Below are 22,127 nucleotides of genomic sequence, written 5' to 3'. Positions count from 1 at the left end.
GGTTCAATCCCTGGCCTTGCTCAGTGGGTTAAAAATCCAGCATTGCTGTGAGCTGTGGTGTAGGTTGCAGAGACAGCTCAGATCTGGTGCTGCTGTGGCTCTGGTGTAGGCTGGCAGCTACAGCTCTGATTCGACCCCTAGCCTGGGAACCTCCATATGCCACAAGAGCAGCTCAGGAAAAGGCAAAAAAAAAAAAATTACTTTAAATGTTAATGGACTGAATGCTCCAATCAAAAGACATGGAGTGGCAGACTGGATAAAAAATAAGAGCCCACAATATGTTGTGTACAAGAGACTCATGTTAGGGCAAAGTACACATATAAATTGAAAGTGGGAGTTCCCATTGTGGCAAAGCAGAAACGAATCCGACTAGGAACCATGAGGTTGCAGGTTCGATCCCTGGCCTTGCTCAGTGAGTTAAGAATCTGGCATTGCTGTGGGCTGTGGTGTAGGTCACAGACATGGCTCAGATCCCACATTGCTGTGGCTGTGGCGTAGGCTGGCAGCTACAGCTCTGATTCGACCCCTAGCTTGGGAACTTCCATATGCCATGGATGCGGCCCTTAAAAAAAAAAAAAAGGATGAAAAAAAATAAATTGAACGTGATGGGATGGGAAAAGATATTGCATGCAAATGGCAAAGACAGGAAAGCAGGAGTTGCAATACTCATATTAGACAAAATAGACTTTAAGACGAAGGACATAAAGAAAGACAAAGAAGGACACTATTTAATGATAAAAAGATCAATTCATGAAGAGGATATTATACTCATCAACATACATGCCTCTAATATAGGAACACCCAAATATATACCATAAATACTAACAGACATAGAAGGAGATATCAATGGGAGTACAATAGCAGGAGATGTTAACACCCCACTCACATCAATAGACAGATCCTCTAGATAGAAAATCAATAAGGTAACAGAGTTCCTACATGAAACAATAGAAAAGTTAAACTTAATTGATATTTTCAGGACAATACATCCAAAAATATCACAGTATACATTCTTTTCAAGTGCACATGCAACATTCTCAAAGATTGACCCCATACTTGAGCACAAAACTAACCTCAACAAATTTAAGAGAATAGAAATTATATTTGACCAAAATGGCTTGAAACTAGAAATCAACCACAGGAAAAGAAATGAGAAAAAACTGACTACATGGAAACAAAACAACTTGCTACTAAGAAACCACTTGGCCAATGAGGAAATCAAAAGGGAAATTTAAAAATACCTTGACATGAATGATAGTGAAAATACAACCATTTAAAATCTATGGGATGCTACAAAAGCATTGCTTAGAGGGAAGTTCGTAGCAATGTAGGCCTTCCTCAAAAAGCAGAAAATCTCAAATCTACAAGTTAACCTACCACCTAAAATAATTAGAAAAAGAAGAACGAACAAAACCTAAAGTCAGCAGAAGGAAGGAAGTCATAAAGATCAGAGCAGAAATTAGTAAAGTAGAGATTCAAAAAAAAAATAGTAAAAAAATCAATAAGACCAAGAGCTGAATCTTTGAAAGGGTAAACAGCATTGACAAACCTCTTGCCAGAATCACCAAGCAGAGGAGAGAAAGAACTCAAATAAACAAAATAAGAAATGAAAAGGAGAAATCTCAATGGATACTGCAGAAATACAAAAAAAAAAAAAAAATGAGAATACTATGAACAATTATTTGCCAACAAATTTGACAACCTGGAAGAAATGGACAACTCTCTAAAAACATACAGCCTGCCACAACTAAATCAAGAAGAAATAGGTTAATTGAACAGACCAATCACTAGAAATGAAATTGAGTATGTAATAAAAATACTCCCTACAAACAAAAGTCCAGGACCAGATGGCTTCACAACAAAATTCTACCAAACATAAAAAATAACACATTCCCATCCTTATTAAACTTTTCCAAAGGTTGAAGAAGGAACACACAAAAGAAATTCTATGAAGCTGCCATCACCCTAAAACCAAAACCAGAAAAAGATATTACCAAAAAAGAAAACTATAGGCCAATATCTTTGTGAAATATTGACACAAAAATTGTCAACAAAATTTTTGCTAACAAAACCCAGCAACATATAAAAAAGATCATAGAAGTTCCCATTGTGGCTCAGTGGTTAACGAATCTGACTAGGAACCATGAGGTTGTGAGTTCGATCCCTGACCTTGTTCAGTGGGTTAAGGATCCAGCATTGCTGTGAGCTGTGGTGTAGGTTGCAGACGTGGCTCGGATCCTGCATTGCTGTGGCTCTGGAGTAGGCTTGGCAGCTACGGTTCCAATTAGACCCCTAGCCTGGGAACCTCTACATGCCGCGGGTACAGCCCTAGAAAAGGCAAAAAGACAAAAAAAAAAAAAAAAATCATATACCAGGACCAAGTGGGATTTATCCCTAGTTCACAAGGATGGTTCAACGTATGCATATCAATCAATGTCATACACCAAATTAACAAAAGAATAGTCAAAAACCACAAGGTCATGTCAATAGATGCAGAAAAATCATTTGACAAAATGCAACATCCACTCATGCTAAAAACTCTTACCAAAGTGGGTATACAGGGAACTTACCTTAACATAATAAAAGCCATTTATGACAAACCCACAGCCAGTATAATATCAATGGAGAGAAGCTGAAAGCCTTCCTGCTAAAATCTGGCACAAAACAATGATCTCCACTGTCACCCCTTTTATTCAACATATTATTGGACATCCTAGCCACAGGAATAGAACAAACAAAAGAAATAAAAGATATCCAAATTGGAAGAGAAGAGGTAAAATTGTCACTGTATGCAGTTGACATGATACTATATATAGAAATCCCTAAGGACTCCACACAAAAGCTATTTGAACTGGTCAATAAATCAATGTTCTGTGAAGCAATATCACAGGACACAAGATTAACATTCAGAAATCTCTTACATTTCTGTGTACTAAAAATTAAATATTAGAAAAGGAATATAAAAATACAATACCTTTTAAAATCACACCCCCCAAAATTAAATGCCTAGGGGTAAATCTGACCAAGGAGGTGAAATACTTATATACCAAGAACTATAAAACATTAATCAAGGAAATTAAAGAGGATTCAAAGAAATGGAAAGATATTCCATGCTCCTGGATTGGAATATTTAATATTGTTAAAATGTCTATACTACCCAAAGCAATCTATAGATTCATTGAGATCCCTAGCAAATTACCCATGACATTTTCACAGAGCTAGAACAAGAAACCCAAAAATTTATATGGAACCATAAAAGACCCAGAATTGCCAAAGCAATCCTGAGTGAAAAAACCAAGCTGGAGGCATAACTCTCCCAGACTTTAGACAATATTAAAAAGCTATAGTGATCAAGACAATGTGGTACTGGTACAAAACAGACATACAGACCAATGGAACAGAACAGAGAATCCAGAAATAAACCCAGATATTTATGGTCAATTAATCTTTGATAAAGAAGGCAAGAATATAAAATGGGAAAAAGACAGTCTCTTCAGCAAGTGGTGGTTGGAAAATTGGACAGCTACATATAAATCACTGAAATGAGAACATATCTTCACACCATGCCTGAAAATAAACTCAAAATGGCTTAAAGACTTTTAGACAGGACACCATAAAACTGGTAGAAGAAAACATAGGCAAAACATTCTCTAAGATCAACCATACAAATGTTTTCTTAGGTCAGCCTCCAAAAGCAATAGAAATAAAAACAAAAACATACCAGTAGGACCTAATCAAATATATAAGCTTTTGCACAACAAAGGAAACCATTAAAAAAATACAATCTACAGAATGGGAGAAAATAGTTTCAAATAATGCAAACAATAAGGGCTTAATCTCCAAAATGTATAAACAACTCATACAACTCAATAGCCAAAAAACAAACAACCCAATTGAAAAATGGGCCGAAGACCTAAATAGACATTTCCCCAAAGAAAACATACGGATTTCCATCAGGCACATGAAAAATGCTCAACATCACTAATTATCAAAGAAATGCAAATTAAAACTATAATGAGGTGCCATCTCACATATGTCAGAATATCCATCATTAGTAAGTCTACAAATAACAAATACTGAAGAGGGTGTGGAGAAAAGGAAACCCTTCTACACTGTCGGTACAAATATAAGTTGGTACAACTACTATTGAAAACAATATGGTGGTTACTACTTTGAATATTGTGTTGAATAGAAATTGCGAGAGTTCGCAAACTCATCTTAACAAATTTTAACAGGAAAGCTTTCAACTTTTCGCTATTGAGTATTATGTTGGCTGTGGGTTTGTTATAAATAGCTTTTATCATGTTAAGATATATTCCCTCTATACCCACTTATTTAAGAGTTTTTGGTCATGAATGGATGTTTAATTCTTTAAAATGCTTTCCCTGAATCTATTGAGGTGATCATCTGGTTTTTGTCTTTTCTTTTGTTAATATGGTGTATCACAACAATTTATTTATGTGTGTTGAACCATCCATGTCATCCTGAGATGAATCCAATTTGGTCATAGTGTATAATTTTTTTACATTGTTGGATTCACTTTGATAATATTTTGTTCAGAATTTTTGCATCTGTGTTTATCAAAGTTACTGGCCTGTAATTTTCTTTTTTGTTAGTGTCTTACTGTATGTTTGTTTTGGTATTAGTGTGATGGTGGCTTCATAGAATAACTTTGGGAGTGTTCTCTCCTCTTTAATCTTTTGGAAGAGTTTGAGAAGGATTGGTATAAGTTCTTTGTATGTTTGATAGAATTTGCCTGTGAAGCCGTCTTGTCCTGGACGTTTGTTAGTAGGGAGTTTTTAAATTACAGATTCTATTTCACTTCTAGTGATTGGTCTGTTCAAATTATCCGTTTCTTCTTGATTCAGTTTTGGTGGGCTGTATGTTTCTAGAAACATTTCCATTTATTCTACATTGCCCAATTTTTTGGCATCTAATTGTTCATAGTATTCTCTTATGGTTTTTGTTTTTCTGTGGTATCAATTATCATTTTTCTTCTTTCCTTTCTTATTTTGTTTATTTTGATCCTCTCTCTTTTCTTCTTAGTGACCCTGGTAGAAGTTTTGGGATTTTGTAAACACTTTCAAAAAAAATCAGCTTTTGTTTTTATTGATTTGTAGTATTTTTAATCTCTATTTCCTCTCTGATCTTTATTGCTTACTTTCTTCTGATGAGTTTATGTTTTGTTTGTCCTTCTTATTCTTTTATGTAGTAGATCAGGTTGTTTATTTGAGAATTTTCTCATTTTTTGCAGAAGGCCTATATCCCTATGAACCTCCCTTTTAGGACTGATTTTGCTGAATCCCATCTATTTTGTGTGGTTGTGTTTTCATTGTCATTTGTCTCAAAGTATTTTTAAATTTCCTCTTTGATTTTATAGTTGAATCATTTGTTTTTTAGTGGCATGCTTTTTAGTCTCAATATAATCACTTTTTATTGTTTTTTTTTGTGTGTGATTGAGTTCTACTTTCTTGCCATTGTGTTCAGAAAAGATGCTTGAAATGATTTCTATACATTTTAAATTTGCTGAGGTTCATTTTGTGTCATACTATGAGGACTATCCTAGACAATGTTCCATGTGCACTTGAAAAGAATATATATTCTGGGTTTCTTGGATGAAATGTCCTAAAAATATCAATTAAGTCTTATTGTTCTATTTTATCATTCAGGATCTCTTTTGCCTTAAAGATTTTCTGTCTGGAAGATCTGTCCATTGATGTCTGTGAGGGTGTTAAAGCCTCCTATTATTATTGTATTTCTGTCACTTTCTACCTTTATGTCTGTTAGTATTTGTTTTATGTATTTAAGTGTGCCTGCATTTGGTGCCTGTATATTAATGATTTTAATACCCTCTTCTCGTATTGATCATTTTCTCATTATATAGTGTCCCTTTTTATCTTTCTTTTTTGGCCATGCCCACAGCATGCAGAAATTCCTGGTCCAGGGATGGGATCAAATCTGTTACATAGCAGTGACCTGAGCCACAGCAGTAAAACACCAAATCCTTAATTTTTTTTTTTTTTTGGTTTTTTGCTTTTTAGGGCCACACTCATGGCATATGGAGGTTCCTAGGCTAGGGGTCCAACTGGAGCAACAGCTGCCAGCCTACACCCCAGCCACAGCAAAGCAAGATCTGAGCTGCATCTGCAACCTACACCACAGCTCACAGCAATGCTGGATCCTTAACTCACTGAGCAAAACCAGGGATTGAACCTGCAACCTCATGGTTCCTAGTTGGATTTGTTTCTGCTGTGCCACAGCGGGAACTCCCAAATCTTCAATTTTTAAGCCATTAAGGAACTCCAGTGGCATTTATTTTAAGGTCTGTTTTGTCTCTCATTGAGTATGACGACCCCCTTTCTCATTTCTATTTGCATTGAATATCTTTTTCTATATCCCTCACCTTCAGTCTGTGTCCTTTGCCCTAAAGTGGGCCTCTTGTAGGCAGCATATTGTAGGATTTTTTAAAAACACAGTCTGCAACTCTCTGCCTTTTCATTGGAGTATTTAGTCCATTGATATTTAAAGTAATTACTGATAGACTTTTATTGCCATTTTAAACATTTTTTTCCAGTTTACTTTTATTTATTCTTTGTTCTTTTTCTTTTTGTCTTCCTTTTTGTGATGTGAAAACTTTCTTTTGTATTATCCTTATGTCCTGTCCTCTTTGGGTTTTTGTGTGTGTGTGTGTGTGTGTGTGTGTGTGTGTGAATCTATTGTTTGTTTTTGGTTTGTGGTTACCATGTTTTTCAGGTGTGTTAACCCATTACTATATCTGTTTGCTTTAGGCTGGTAGTTATATAGGCTCAAACACATTTGAAAAAAAAATCTACATTTTCTTACCCTGCTCCCCAACATTTTACAATGTTGTTTTCCTCTTTTACATCTTCATATTTATCCTTTTTATGTTCATTGTAGATACCATCACTTTTGCAAATTTTTTTGATTTTTTAAAAATTTATGTGCTGGTTTATTTAAGTGATTTACTTTCCAGTACTAATTTTCTTTTTCCTGTATATTCTTATTTCTGTTTTATTTAGATAAAACCATTAGGATAAGTATACCATTGTTGTATTCTTTTAGTTTTTGCTTTTCTGAGTTCTTTATGCTATTGTAAATGATAATCCTTCTGGGTAGATTATTCTTGGTTGTAGATTTTTCCCTTCCAGAACTTTGAGTATATCTTTCCACTCCCTTCTGGTATGTAATGTTTCTGTAGAGAAATCAGCTGATAGCCTTATGGAGGTTCCCTTGTAATCTACTCTTCATTTGTCTCTTGCTGTCTTCAGGATCTTCTCTTTATCTTTCACTTTTTCCATTTTAATTATAATACGTCTTGGTGTAGGTGTAGATGAACCACACCGACCCTGTTTGGGTTAATCTTGTTGGGACCCTTTGTGCTTCCTTTACCTATGTATCTTCTTTACATTTGGAAAGTTTTCCACTATAATTTCTTCAAATACATTTTCAATTTCTTCTTCTATTCTTTTCTTGCTGGGATCCTTATTTTGCATAGATTGGCTTGCTTTATATTATCCCATAGGTCTTTTGTATTGCTTTTATTTTCTTAATGTGTCTCTCTGTTGTTCTGATTGAGTGATTTCTGTTATTCTAAAAACCCAGATCACTTATTTGTTCTGTGTTATTTAGTTTGGTGTTTATTGGGTTTTAGCTTGGCTTTTTTCTTGGCAAATGAGTTTCTAATTTTTATTGTCTTCTCTTTATAATGTCTAGTTCCTTGTCATAGTAATATCTGTTTTTATTGATAACCTTTCTCTTGGTATTTTTATTTTCTTCTTTTTGAAATTGAGATCTAGTAGACTGGAGAGGCCTGATTTTTTTGTTTGTTTTTCTTTTAGGGAATTTCTGACTTTTTTATAAATGGGAGTGGTTCCTCTGCTTTTTTATTTTATTTATATTTCCCTGACTCTGAATTTAGGAGAAACAGTAATCTACTGTGGTTTTGTAGAGCTATTTTTTTCTGTGGGAGCATCCCTTTGCAGCCTGTGTGAGTTTAATATTTTTGGTGCAAGGGCCGTTTTTAGTATGGATGCCTGCCTTATCTTTCCTCAGGGTTTTCTAACTAACATCCTCTTAATAAGGGGGGTGTGATTCATGTGGTGACAAGAGTCTGAGCTTGATGTTAATCAGGAGTTCTTTTTTTTTTTTGTTCTGTGGTCATCACAGCCCTGTCAGGGGCAGCGTTTGCTCCCAGTTGGAGTAGAAGCCCCTAGATCTGTTTGTGAACTTTGGCATGAGCTAGGAAGGACTGGAGCATTTCCACTGGGAGAGGAGCCACTTGTAGCCATTGGGAGTAGTCCTCCACAGGAGGTGTCCACCAGGAAGCACACTCTGCAGGAACACCTGTCACCTGCTGTGCATGCTTACCAAGTACACTGTTATTGGCACTGCTTTAGCTCTGGGAATGCAGGCAGTTAGCCAAGATATCCCTTGGGGACTGTGCTGACAAATTCACCACCACAAATTCATCCGCTGGTACAGATCCATTGAAGTTAGGCACTGGGACCCATCATAGTCACACATAGTTGCACACCTGGACCTGCTGTGGAAGATATGAGGTCAGACAAGACCCTGGCTCCACCTACACCTGTGAGCATCTGCAAAGCTCACAGCTGCTAATGCCAGATCTACCCAGTCATGGGAGTATAAGTAATCAGTATGGATGTCTCACAGGCACTGATCTTACAAAGGATCTGGATGTATAAATCCTCTAAAAATGCCAGGGCACTGATCAATTTCAATCCTGCTTCCAAAGTCACTTGGCCCCTTTAGATTGGCTCAGATTTTAGCCCTGCATCTGCTTACACACTCCCAGAATGTAGAGGTGGGCTGTGCTCACTGTGCGTTTGCCAACAGTGAAGCTGCTTTGGTCAGACTCCACCTCTTCCTTTTCATGCACCTTAACAAATAGTCTTCAATCATGGACCTGGGCTCTGTCCTGTGAACCCCACCAGTTGTGACCCAGGCCAAACCCCAGCCCTATCAGGCTCTCTCTGTGAAGGCAACCCCAGTTGTCTCCCCAGTTCTGTCCACTTAAGCCTGAGTTTCAGCACTCAGCCTGCCTGTGCTATCAAACATTTATCTTGGACTGGAGACTGCAGAAAGGTGGCCAGGACCATCTGTGCTGTCATAAACCAGCTGCTGCAATCTCCCTATCAGCTTAGCCTCTGAAGCTCCCTATCAGTCCTAGCTGATCTCTCAGCTATTTAAAGGGGATTTCCAAGATGAGAGAACATTTACTCTTTCATTGCTCCTTCCCAGAGGTCTAGGTTCCATCCCTACTCTTTTAAAATTTATTTTTTCTTACCTGGCTATGTGGTGATCTTTCTTGCAGTGTTGGTCGTATGAAATCTTTGATGAGTATTCAATAGGTGTTACGTGAAACTCATTTTGATGTATTGGTGGAAGGAGTTCCATATCCTAATCGACAATCTTGATTTCTCTATTTCTTTCTTTTCTTCCATGAAAAGAGTCTATTCTTCTATTGTTTTTGTTCATACATGTTTCAACTTTCAGTAATAAAATTCAATAAATTTGATGCCTTAATCATAAAAACTTCTTTACATATTATTTACATGTTGCCAAAGTCTATAGCCATACAAAACATCACAAGGATCTGACTGACTTTATGCACAGAACCATCACACAGAAGGAGGAAAGAGCTAATCAACTAACACACATTCAAAGATTAAATTGTGGATGTGGAGAGTGTATTTGGCACTGCATTAACATAGCATTCCTCTTTTAAGATAGGCACTATTAAGCCTTAGTCACAATATACCAGAATTTGATAATTTGCTATTCACATCAAAACCAGTTCTCAAACTTTCTAAGAGTAATCGGTGTTAAGAAATAAAGCACAGTCTGAATTGGGAACAGAATTCAAACCCTCCAACTTCCTGCTAGGCTCCAAGCTGCCACCCATAAGGCAGATTTAATTCCGTAATGTTTCCATTGTAGGGGGGTATCAAGAAGAAACCAAGACAGTATACTTCAAAACACATAAAGACAAAGAACATTTTCTTTAAAGTTATCAGTTCTTCTTGGGAATGCAAAGGGAGTCCTGATAATCTATAACTAGAGATGATTTTGGCAGGAATTATAGAATGACCAATGCCATTCAAGTTTTGGCTACTGTACTGGCAGTTAAACTCAGGAGAAGGATCTGGAATGTTTCTATGTGAAGTCAAAATCCTTAGTAACTTGTTTAGACAGACTCAGGTCACAGGTTACAGATTTACTCTGATATGTAACTCTACACAGCTTTGAAATACTATTGTTTTTATAGTTTGAAAAATGTCTTCTTTAAGTATGATGGTAAGCTCTGGTCTTTTCATTCAAACTCTTTATCAGGTTGGGAAGTCTTTAAAAGAGCTCTGGACTTTGTCAAATGCCTTTTCTGTTGATTGATATCATCATGTAGTTTTTGTTCTTTATTTTATTGATATATGGTATTTTAAAGAATTGGTGTAATTTTTCCTTAAATGTTCCATAGAATTCACCAGTGAAACCACCTGCATATGGCTCTTCTTTGTGGGAAGTTTTCCAATAACTTAATTCCATCTTGCTACTTGTTATAGGTCTATTCAGATTTTCTCATTCTTCTTAAGTCAATTTTGGTAGTTTGTGTCTTTCTAGAGATTTGTCCATTTCGTCTAGATTATCTAATTTGTCAACATATTGTTATTTATATTACTCTGTTATAATACATTTAATTCTATGAAGTAGGTAATTTTTTCCCTCTTTCACTCTTGATTTTAGTAATTTAATTTTTTTATGTGTCTGTCTCTCTTTTCTGTTCATTCTAGCTAAAGGTTTGTTAGTTTTCTTGATCAAAGAACCAAATTTCAGTTTGATTTTCCATATTGTTTTTCTCTTTTATACTTCATTAATTTCTGCTCTAATATTTTATTTTTTCCTTCTTTCTGTTTGCTTCAGGATCATTTTTCTCTTATTTTGTGTCTTAAGTTGAATGGTTACACTATTGATTTGAATATTATTTCTTAATATAGTTGCTCACAGGTATAAATTTCCTTCTCTGCACTGCTTAAACTTCATCTCAGAAATTTTGGTTTGTTGTATCACATGTTGTTCTCAACATGTTTTTTGGTTCTGTCTTTGACCCATTTGTTATTTAGTCAGATATTAGCATAGTCGCTGCAGCTTTCTTATGCTTATCATTTATATGATACATATGTTTCAATTCTTTTACTTTAAATATACTTGTATCTTTAAATTTGAAGTTTGTCTCCTGTAGACAGTTTATAGTTGGATATTTTTTGATCCAGTCAGACTATCTCTTCCTTTTGATTGGATTGTTTAATCCACTGACATTTAATGTTAATAATGGTATTGCTGGTTGGTGTCTGACATTTAAATTTTGTTTTCTATATGCCTCATATCTTTTTTGTTTTCTAATTTTCCTTTACTCTTTTTTGGCATTAAGTGAATGTTTCTAATGTAAATCTTTAATTTCTTCAATGAATTAAAAACAATTTAGGTGTTTTCTTAGTGAATGCTCTAGGGCTTACCATGCACACCCTAATTATCAGACTCTACTTTAGCTTTATACTAACTGAATTTCAGTGTGATAGAAATATATTCTTGTACAGTTGTATTCCCTTTTGACTCTTTTTGTCTTGTTATTATATATGTTGCATGTGATAGAAAACGAACAATACATTGTTATAATCATTACTTTGTATATTTGCATGTCTTTTAAAGAGGTTGACAGAGATAGATCCAGTATGTCTATCCTATATATAATTTGTTACATTAAGCTTTTTGCTTCTCATTTGTGGTTCTCTTTATTTGCTCATGTGGATTCAAGTGACCATTTGTTGTCATTTCCTTCCTCCAGTGTAGCTGTGTTCCCATCCACATTCTTTGTGTTGTTATTTTCAAGTATATTATATATCTCACATTATAATTATATACATATTATTTTTTTACATTGCTTCTTAAATCAGTTAAGAGAAGACTGAAGAGGAGATATGCAAATATACTTTTATAACTACCTACATAATTACCTTTAATTATAATCTGTGGGTGTGGGTGTGGGTGTGCGTGCATAGATTCCCTATTACTCTCTTTCAGCCTGAAGAACATCTTTAGTATTTTTTTTGTCAGGGAGTTCTGCCAGCAACACATTCTCTCAGTTTTTACTATCTGGAAATATATTTATTTCACCTTCATTTTTGAAAACTAATTTTGATGAATAGTTTTTTTTTTCTTCCAGTACTTTAAATATTTCATTCCATTGCATTTTGGCTCCACTGTTTCTGATAACAAAGGCAGCTATTAATCTTATTGGAACTTGTATACAATAAGTCATTTTTTTATTGCTGCTTTCAAGATTTTATTTTTGCTTTCAGTATTTTTACCTTGATGTGTCTGAGTAGAGATTTCTTTGATTTTTTTTCTAAATGGGATTTATTGAGGTCTTAGATGTGTAGGTAATGCTTTTCAAAAAATTTAGAAAAAATTTAACCGAAATTTATATGAATATTTACCTCCTTTCTCTTCTTTCCTTCTAGTATTTCTGTAATGCACGTCTGTATGATTAAAAGTATCCGACATTTGAGACTATTCATTTTTCTTCATTTTTTTCCTCTGTTCCTCTTGCATGGTTGCACATATCTTCTACTTACTTTCCATCATGAGTATCTTACATCCTCAAAATTTATTTATTAAATAAATCCATATTAATATTTCTGAGACGTTGGTTTAAACATGTTATTTCCCAACTTGAAAGCTTCCAGGGACTCTCTCCTATGAATTTGTTTATAGATTGCCATTGTATGGCTCCTTTGTACCTCTTGAGCATTCTTTTCATTCTTATTGCACATTAATCTTTTAAAGTACTCAATTTGGCTTATCTATATTCTCCTAATACACGAGGCTCATTCTTCCTTCTTTCACTCTCCTCCCCAACTTCTATATTTGAATACTTAATCAAGCTTCCAGGAAATGTTCTGTCAAGATCTAGAAAGTCTTCTGTTATAGAAGGAAACCACATTTTTATTCACAACTCCTGTAACACTTCATGTTTATCATTCATTTATTTATGGTAATTCATATTGTATTTTTTTAAAATTGCTATGTTGAGTTTAGTAAATTTTAAACTTATTGGTGGTCGGTCATTTCTTTGCACATTTCCACTTAGTGCAGTACTCTGAACATAAGGGATAGCATGAAATGCAATTGTTGATAATGTTGTTTCATACAATATGACATTTAACCATATTTTAATTATTGACAGGCAATGAATATAATCAAAGCAGAAAGCCATCACCCCAAAATTAATTATTAGAGTTGGAAATTGAAGTAAAACATTAATTAAACAATTATTCTTTTCTACTTCGATCAGTCAATGATATTGATACAGATTGAAAAATAGTAGTTGGTTCTGTATATATAAACAACTGCAAATATATTGTTTTGGTCAACTAATGGTTTTTCAGTTATTAGAGAAGCACTGGATGGAAAAAACTACTGAAAAGGATGGTTCTTTTTGCTGGCTCTGTCACTCCCATCCGTTCTATTTCTACTTATTACTAAAACTAGTCATCACTAACCAGCTGTTCCTCTCCTCTAAAACCACTGTTCAGAGTGAGTCCCTGAGCCAAATTTGTCTCTTTTAAATTATCACTGATATATATTTAATGTCAGCAATTCTATAATATAGATACCTTTAATCCTGTTTTACAAGGTGAATGATATTGACCAATATTTTATTATTGGTTGTTTTAATTGACATAGGGTAAAGAAAAAAAAGGCAATTTCAGAAAGCATGCCATGGAGCAGATAAGGTTTATTGTAAGAAGATAGCCCTCTTAAAAATTGCAATAAAACCATTGTGACATCCTGATTGAATTTGGCTTTGCCAGTCTTAAGCTATTCTAAAATTTTAATTTATATGCATGTAAATATCTCTATGTTTTAACTTTCCCTATCTATAAACAAGTATGGCAATAGAAGAATAAATAGGGTATTTATTAAAAGAAAAAACAAACATATATCAAAACAGGTGAATTCTATCAAAATAAAACAGAATTACAAGCAAAAACATAAATAGAAGCATAAGAATGTAATAGGTAGAAGTAGCTTTATTTCCATTTTCTATATTTTGTCTTTTATTGAAGATCATATGGAGTCTAATCTCTAGAGATTATCATACTAAGTAAAGTTAGACGGTGAGAGACAAACATCATATGATATCACTTATATGTGAAACCTAAAAAGAGGATACAAATGAATTTAGTTGCAGAACAGAAACAGACTAATAGACTGAAAAACATATGGTTACCGAAAGGGAGAGAGGAGATGGATGGACTGGCATTTTGGATTTGGCATATGTACACTGAGGTATATGGAATGATTGGCTAACAGGGACCTGCTGTATATGTGAGAAAAGAATCTGAAAGAGAATGGACATGTGTACATGTATATATGAATCACTTTGTGGTACAGCAGAAATTATGAGAACATAGTAAATCAACTATACTTTGATAAAACTTTAAAAAAAGAAAAAATCTGTGGAGTCTAAATAACATAATCCTTCCCCTGTAAGAATCTATTTTTTTGTTTTATGCAAATGGAGTACATCATTAAAATTTTTAACATGAAATATACCATCTGTTCATTGCCTAATGGACTTTCCTTTAAATGAATTTGATGAAAGTGCGATGATTTTAACAGTATGTCATAAGCTTTAAATGACAAATCTTTCTGCATGTGAAAGGAGTTTTCTTCTTTTATAGATAAAATTTTAAGCCTCACATGGATTTTCGTAATACATTACATTATGCAATAAGTATGTATGCATGTGTCTTTGACTCTGAAGTTATCTTTAAACTTAAATAATTAAAATAACTTTATATGATCTTAAATTTATACATGGAGAATATGAAGCAATACAAATATGTTTTTCCAAATAACTTTATTGATTATATAGCAGTCGATCATTAGGACTCAACAAGTTGTTTATAAATTTACCAAAAATGTTAGGATGCTTAGACATGTTTTTATCCTCTTATGAAAAAAACATAATTACATTTTAAAAAATATTCTTTAGTCAAGCTTTTAAACTCTCATGGATAAGTAGAATTTAAATCATATTTAATAAAATTATTTTTTTTTATTTAGGAAAAAGTCAAAGAGAAGGAAGAAAACCTGAATCTTGCAAACCAATTCTTAAAGTAGAATATAAAACCTGTAGAAACAGGTATGCATTTTTACTTTGGGGGTTATGGGAAAATATATAAGAAGCAAAGACAAGAAATGCATATAACCTTTAATGTTTATGTATTGTTTAAAGTTCAACATAATTATATTAACTGGCTGAATCTTCTTCATTTATAATAACAGATTTCTTATTGTTCAATAGGCATATATATGATGCCAATTTTAATTAATATTATACATAGCAACTCTTAATTATTTTTAAATTTCTGTGACTATTCAGATGAGTATCATATACATTAAATTTAACAATATAGAACTTTTTGGCCGTTGGATTACAAGTAGCAATCATTGAACATTATTAAGCAGAAGAAGTTGTGTACCTATTTTCTATTTTCTATGACTTATATGCTCATACTTAATGTTTTCCTGTCATCATAGTTACATTTAATGTTTGTTGATAGCTGCTCTCCTAAAAGTATGATAGATAGATCAATACCTCTTTATCCCAGCCTAAGGTTACTATGTATAGCCAGTGAAAATGACCATGGTTTTATTACTCTTGTAACTGAAGTATTAAAACATTTAAAATCTAATCATTATGGATGAAGATATTTTACAAATATCATTGCTCTTCTTAAACAGTGTCTATAACTTAATTATGCTTCAGTCTTCAAGCTTAGTATTATTTGCTTGTGTTGCTATATACTATTGCACTTCAAGGACTATTGAAGCTTTGAGCACTATACTAATTATTCCTAGCTGCTTGTGGTCTTTTTTCTTTCCTTTTCACTTATATATTTTTTTGAAAGTTTTTCTCTAAACTTCAGTTTTGGGCTATTGGAACTTCTGATTTCTATTGTATTTTCTACTAGTTTATCTAGTCCTCTGTTTTCTACAGACTAAAAAATTTGAAACCCAAATTAGTAAAATGAGAATAAATAGGTTCATGTGAAGGCATGAGAAGTTTGTCCATGAAAAAGTACTTGTTTTCTGGACTTTATGACATCTATTTTCATATATAAATATTTCTATGAGATGTTCAACAGTGTGCAGCTTAATTCAATTAAAACAAAGTATATTAAGTTATTACTACATAATAAGTATTGTGTAATTTGTTTGGTATACCAAAATAGAAATTACTACTTGTTTTCAAATTTATTATCATCTAGTAGCCAAAGCCTACAAACTAATGGTTTCTATATAACATGTGAGATGCTTTTATAGAAATATGCTATGAGATAACATCAAAAGAGCACCTAACTCTGTCTAAAGGGGATAGGGATGAGAACAGTGAAGAGAGAAGTCACTGAAATTCTTCTTGGGAAAGGAGATGCTTGAGCTAGGATTTAAGGTTTGAATGACTGGATTGTGCCAAATGAAGGGAGGAATGGGTAAGCATGAAGAGAAAGTACTTCAAAAATCAGGAATTCAAAGCAAGGCAGTGTAAAATAATGACTAAGATCATTGGCTTATGGAGTAAGAGAGCTATGCAACCTTGAAAATTTTAATTAACTTTTAAAATTTAATTTTCTCATCGACAGTCCCTATTCCATTGTGACATTTGTGAGGATTAAATTATGTATAAAGTTTGTAACATTATATATTTGAGGAGTAGCACATAGTAGACTTCTTAATAAAAAGGAATTATTATTGTCATCATCAAAGCTATATTTCATTGTGTTGAAAGTTTTCAACTGATCCTAAATTGATTTGTTCTAGTAATTGGTAATTCAACTTTGTATAGATCTAATTCTTCAGATTTCTTTTTTTTTCTTTTTTTTTTGTCTTTTGTCTTTTTAGGGCTGTACCTGCAGCCTATGGAGGTTCCCAGGATAGGGGTCTAATTGGAGCTGTAGCTGCTGGCCTATGCCACAGCCACGCCAGATCCGAGCTGCATCTGCGACCTATGCCATAGCTCATGGCAACGCTGGATACTTAACCCACTGAGCGAGGCCAGGGGTTGAACCCGCAACCTCATGGTTCTTAGTCATATTTGTTTCTACTGTGCCATGATGGGAACTCCTAATTCTTCAGATTTCTAATGTGAAGTAATTATATATTATTCATCATAGTTATTACTACCCTACTCACTATGCACTCTATCAATTTGTTGTGGTTACTACTATATTAGAAAAGACTCCTCCAGAAGCACAGCTGAAACACAGCTGAAAGCCCAAGAAATAACAAAAAGACAAAAAAAAAAAAAAATGGGATACCTTAAGGATTAAACACAATAATGCCTATTAAATTCTTCAAACAATACCCAGAAGATCATAAAATACTCAACAAATGTTGTTTTAATGTGTATTACACTGTTATATGATTTTAATTCTGTTGCCTCCATTGAGACAAAACTTCAATGCTTTTTTATTATATTTTATCTATTTTACAAGTTACACAGTAGCCTTTTTTCCTTTTGTTATACACATCTGTGGATTTTTAACACATGTATAGATTCCTGAAATCACCACCACAATAATAACACACAACAATACTCCCCACCAGTTCTCTCAGGCTATCCCCTTATGGTTGCATCTTTCCCCACACTTAACCCCTAGCAACCACTGATCTTTGCTTTGTCACTAGAGTTTTGTCTTTTTGATGTAATATATAGGCAATTAGATATTATATAAACTTTGAGTCCAGCTTCTTTCCCTCAATATAATGCCTTTGAGATTAATCTAAGTTGTCAATAATATTTAATTTTATTAATGTTTTCTTTATGTATGAAGACTTTGTCAACTATATGGTTATTTATTTCTTCTATAATCATCTGATAATTCTCTTAAGACACTTGTATTAATTAATAAAGGAGGCATTTTCACATGGTATAGCATTTATCAAATTGTGTCCCTTTAATCATGAACTGTATTCATGGAAAAAAGAAATCTATAATCATGGAAATTTGAGAAGTATAAAGAATTCTGGGTTATTAAAGTAAATTGTTTTTTACTATACAGTTTCTCAGAACATTTAATATGTGGCATGATTATAAAATTTCAAAAGGAAGATATACTTTGCAAGTATTTATTTGCTTGTTTATGCATAACATCTATTAGTGTGTATTCCATAGTTTGAAAACTATTAGAGTAAGAATGAAAAAATATGGACTGTGGAGTGTTGATTTGAATCTTTGTCCTGCCACTTATTAGCTGCTGGACCCTGAATAAGTTATTTAACCTGCATTAATCTCAGATACCTCATCTATGAAATTGAGCTAATAGTACTTTTCTCATGAGGGTTGAGGATTATAAAGTTGTCAGGATTATATGGAATTATTTTATAGATATGCAGAGCACAATATATGCTACATGGTAGACATTCAGTAAATTGTAGCTATTTATTACTTTAGGCAATACAGACCATAATTTAGGAGAATAGACTTTGAAGTCTGATAGATCTCAGTTTTCTTTGGGTTTTTTTCTGCTTACTTGTTATTTAACCTCATTAATAAAATGAGAACAATACTTATGAGGATTTAATGTGATAATTACTTGTCCAAGGCAATATTTTTAATTGGTTCCCTGAGCACTTTCCTGAGGAAATAATTTTTTATTCACTCAGTAGTTTACAGAAAAGTACATATATATATCAAAAATTAACTTCAGACTCAGTGTTTTCTAATACAAAGTCATAAAAGCAGAAAAAGTTTTGCCCCCTTTTAGTATTACAAAGGACATATTTTCCAGCATGCTTGCAAATAAGAAGAGTAAATTGCTTCTTATCATATGTTTTGATTAGTACTAGAAGTATTTTCCTATTACATGGTAAAATAGATATGTATGTCCTTTACTAGTATTTGGAGGATATAGTTAAGTTCAATATTTATGAAAAAATAATTATGTTCTCCATGTCATGAACTTTGTTGTAAAACAAAGCATCCAAGGTTCAAAAAACTCAAACTCGTTTCACTAGAAATGATTTTTAAATCTGGAGAAACATATAATAATCTAAATACCAAATGTTTTATAGAGAAAACAAACTTGCTTCTTAATACCCCATTAGTAGGTTGATACTTTAGTATGTCAGATAACTGAGGCAAAATTAACTCAACTGATGTAGGACTCAAGGAAAATAAATAAGAGCATTTTTCCTATTTAGCTTACAAATCAAATATTTATATGAAATATTAAGATAGAACTTTAAATAAAAATTAGTAAAGGCATTTTATATATAGGTTTTGATAGAAAAATTTAAGTAAAACATATTTATTCCTTTTAAATTATAAATGTAAACAATGATATCATTAACAAAAAATCAAATACAACAGAAGTATAAAAAGTAAGATTCTATACCCACTAAATTTCATTCTCTCAAAGTAACTATTGTTAATAATACTTGAGATGAATCTTTTCAGATTTTTTAAAAAAGAAAAATAGGTCATGTATATGAAGACACTTTGAAGTGTTCTATGACATGCAAACCTCTGGTCTTATAATGCCTAGAAGGTTATAAACAGTGCCTCATTTGTAGATTGGTTCAGGTGAGAGCTGGGTGAGAATGGCTTAAGCCTTTATCTGTGAGTTTTCAAATTTTGCTGCTCTGTCACCCTTCTTCATCAGAAGCTTGCTTCCAGGGCACAGTCTTACCCAGCCCCCCATTCCCAACCAGTTTCCTTTCCTGAATTCTCCCTTCTTAGATAGTACTGCTCTTATGGTTACTTGACTTTGGTTAATGAACATATCTTGAGATCCCCCTCTGCACCTGGCTCCATACTAGGCAGTAGGGAGATTGGGAGAGAAAGAATTACACTTCATGCCTTTGATAGTAACTTTTAAAAAAGCTTTTGTTGTTATTATTATATAACCAACATAAGATTAGCTAATTTCCCTTTGATAATGTTTTATAGTAAAAATGAAAAAGAAAGTGAATCTTACAGAGTGAGTTCTAGAAACAAGATTCTTCAGTTTAGCAGATGGATAGAAGTAAGTTATTTAGAGAAGCATGTGTTCTTAAAGAATTTGGTATAATGAAAGTGTGTAGTTCCTTTAAAAAACTTTGGGGAATATTTTCATTTTGGTTTTACTTACTGAAAATACTTCATATCAATATACATTTTCTTTTATATACATATACTAGAGATACAGGTATTAATTTAAGAAAAGAAAAATGAAAAATTATGAAGATATTTCATAACTTCCTGACAGCCTGATATTTTATGGTCATCTCAGCCCCCAGTTATCTAACTATAACTTGCAATTAACAGAGATGAAAAAAATTTGTTTGAAGTTAGTTTTACAAGATAAATAGAACTGGCTTGGGAGTTCCCTGATGATCTAATGATTGGGATTCAGTGCCTTCACCTCTGTGCTCCGGGTTCAATACCTGGTCTGGGAACTGAAATTTCACATCAAGTAGCTGCACACCACAGCCAAAAACAAAAACAGAAAACAAACAAACAAAAAACCCGGCTGACCATAGTAAAGTTGAGAAGATCACATTTGTTTTTGATAAGCCATTTTCCCCTACATATTAGTTTTTGCCATCTTTTTGTCATAACTCTTTTCCACAGAAACTGAACTATGTAGAATTTTCATGTTACTGTCTACCATTCTGGGCTTACCACTGTCGTATTTCATTTCATATTGAATTTTGTCTCTTATTTCTTAGTGACTTGGGCTCTCACATGCCTACTGGTTAATATGAAAATTAACATAGCCTAATATTCTAGTGGTAGTAATTTATTGTTTGGGAACCAACTAATATATGTGAAGATGGCCTTTTGAGTCAGTGAGCATCCTCACATCTCACCAACCTCACTGTCTTTCCTACACCTACCCTCAACATCTTTAGACTGATTCATTAGTAATTTTAATAGTGAGAATGTACATCTAGAAAAAGGAAAACATAAAAGAAATTGTTGGGTGAGATATTTTGGCCAGGAAAAGCTTCTGCTCTGTGTCAAATCACATTGTATATAATCTCCACCAAGCCCATTCTTTATTACCTCAGTCCTGTGACATTGTATCATCTTAAAGAACTCATTCTCATTAACCTTTTTTCTTTGTAGTGAACCATTCATAATATTTTCTGGTGGACTGTCCTATGACAAAGCTTGCAGAAGACCAAGTTTAACCATCATGCATGGAAAGGCAATTACAGTGCTTGAAATGGATCATCCTATTGTTGAATTTCTAACTTTATGTGAAACACCCTATCCAAATGGTAAGTAAAATGAAACTATTAATGTTGAATATCATTTTTGAAATGTTAAGTTGCTAACAAAATTAAGCTTAAATATTTTTAGTTTTGGCAGCTGACATCTACAGTTATACAACACTGTGAGCTACAGGGGCCTGGAGCAGGTTATGCAACTATACCTACTTGAAAAACTGGAAGTAAGACAGATGTAGTGCAGCAGTGCTGGAGTTTCAGGTTCTAATATCAGGTAAGTGCTTTAAACTTTGATAAGGATGGTGGAAGCTGAGCTGGGAGGGTCAGATCGGGGTCCAGGGTGAAATCACTTGGAGAAACTCAGGTCTCCTAATAACCTCTCCTAGACCAGCTCCACCCATCCCATTCCTATACCAATCAAAGTTAAAGCACTTACCTGATATCAGTGATCTGTAACTCTGGTGGTGCTGCATCTGTTTCACATCTGGCTTTGCTTCAGATGCAACTGCAGCACCTGTGATTACTCTAGGATTGCTGATGTATGGTTAGTGATTTATTTCAATTTTGAAAATAATTAGAAGAGTCTTTGGGAGGAGAGGTGCTTATATTTTTATATCATCCCAAATATAAAGACTTTTTATAAACATAAAAACTCATTTAAATTTATATGCAAACTGTGCAATGGAATCTAATGATATATTTTAATAATGAAATTTAAAGATTGAGAGTGAAATATAAAAAGGGAAATAGGAGTTTATGATTAAAAATATAGTATGTGTATATATATATATTACTGCATTTTCCAG

General features: G+C 33.4%; 1 protein-coding gene across 37 annotated transcripts in view; it reads left to right on the top strand.

Moving 5' to 3' along the window:
* STXBP5L (syntaxin binding protein 5L) overlaps nucleotides 1-22,127 on the top strand; it is a 325,816-nt gene that overhangs the window by 149,673 nt on the left and 154,016 nt on the right. For 33 of the 37 annotated variants that reach the window (XM_021070302.2, XM_021070300.2, XM_021070297.2 and 30 more), the window contains 2 exons: nucleotides 15,169-15,247; nucleotides 21,218-21,372. In XM_021070302.2, the coding sequence (XP_020925961.1) occupies nucleotides 15,169-15,247; nucleotides 21,218-21,372 (234 nt within the window). Of the gene's footprint in view, nucleotides 1-15,168; nucleotides 15,248-21,217; nucleotides 21,373-21,454; nucleotides 21,596-22,127 lie in introns of those variants that run through there. The other 4 variants (XM_084991117.1, XM_084991118.1, XM_084991116.1 and 1 more) reach the window with 3 other exon arrangements.

This window comes from Sus scrofa, chromosome 13 (assembly GCF_054392235.1).
Source record: "Sus scrofa isolate SSC_HxYL_T2T_F1_AM1 chromosome 13, Sscrofa_HxYL_maternal_Yorkshire_Landrace_v2.0, whole genome shotgun sequence".
Taxonomy (NCBI): Eukaryota; Metazoa; Chordata; class Mammalia; order Artiodactyla; family Suidae; genus Sus; species Sus scrofa.
Note: the sequence above shows the minus strand (reverse complement) of the source record. Positions and strands in the feature narration are given on the sequence as shown.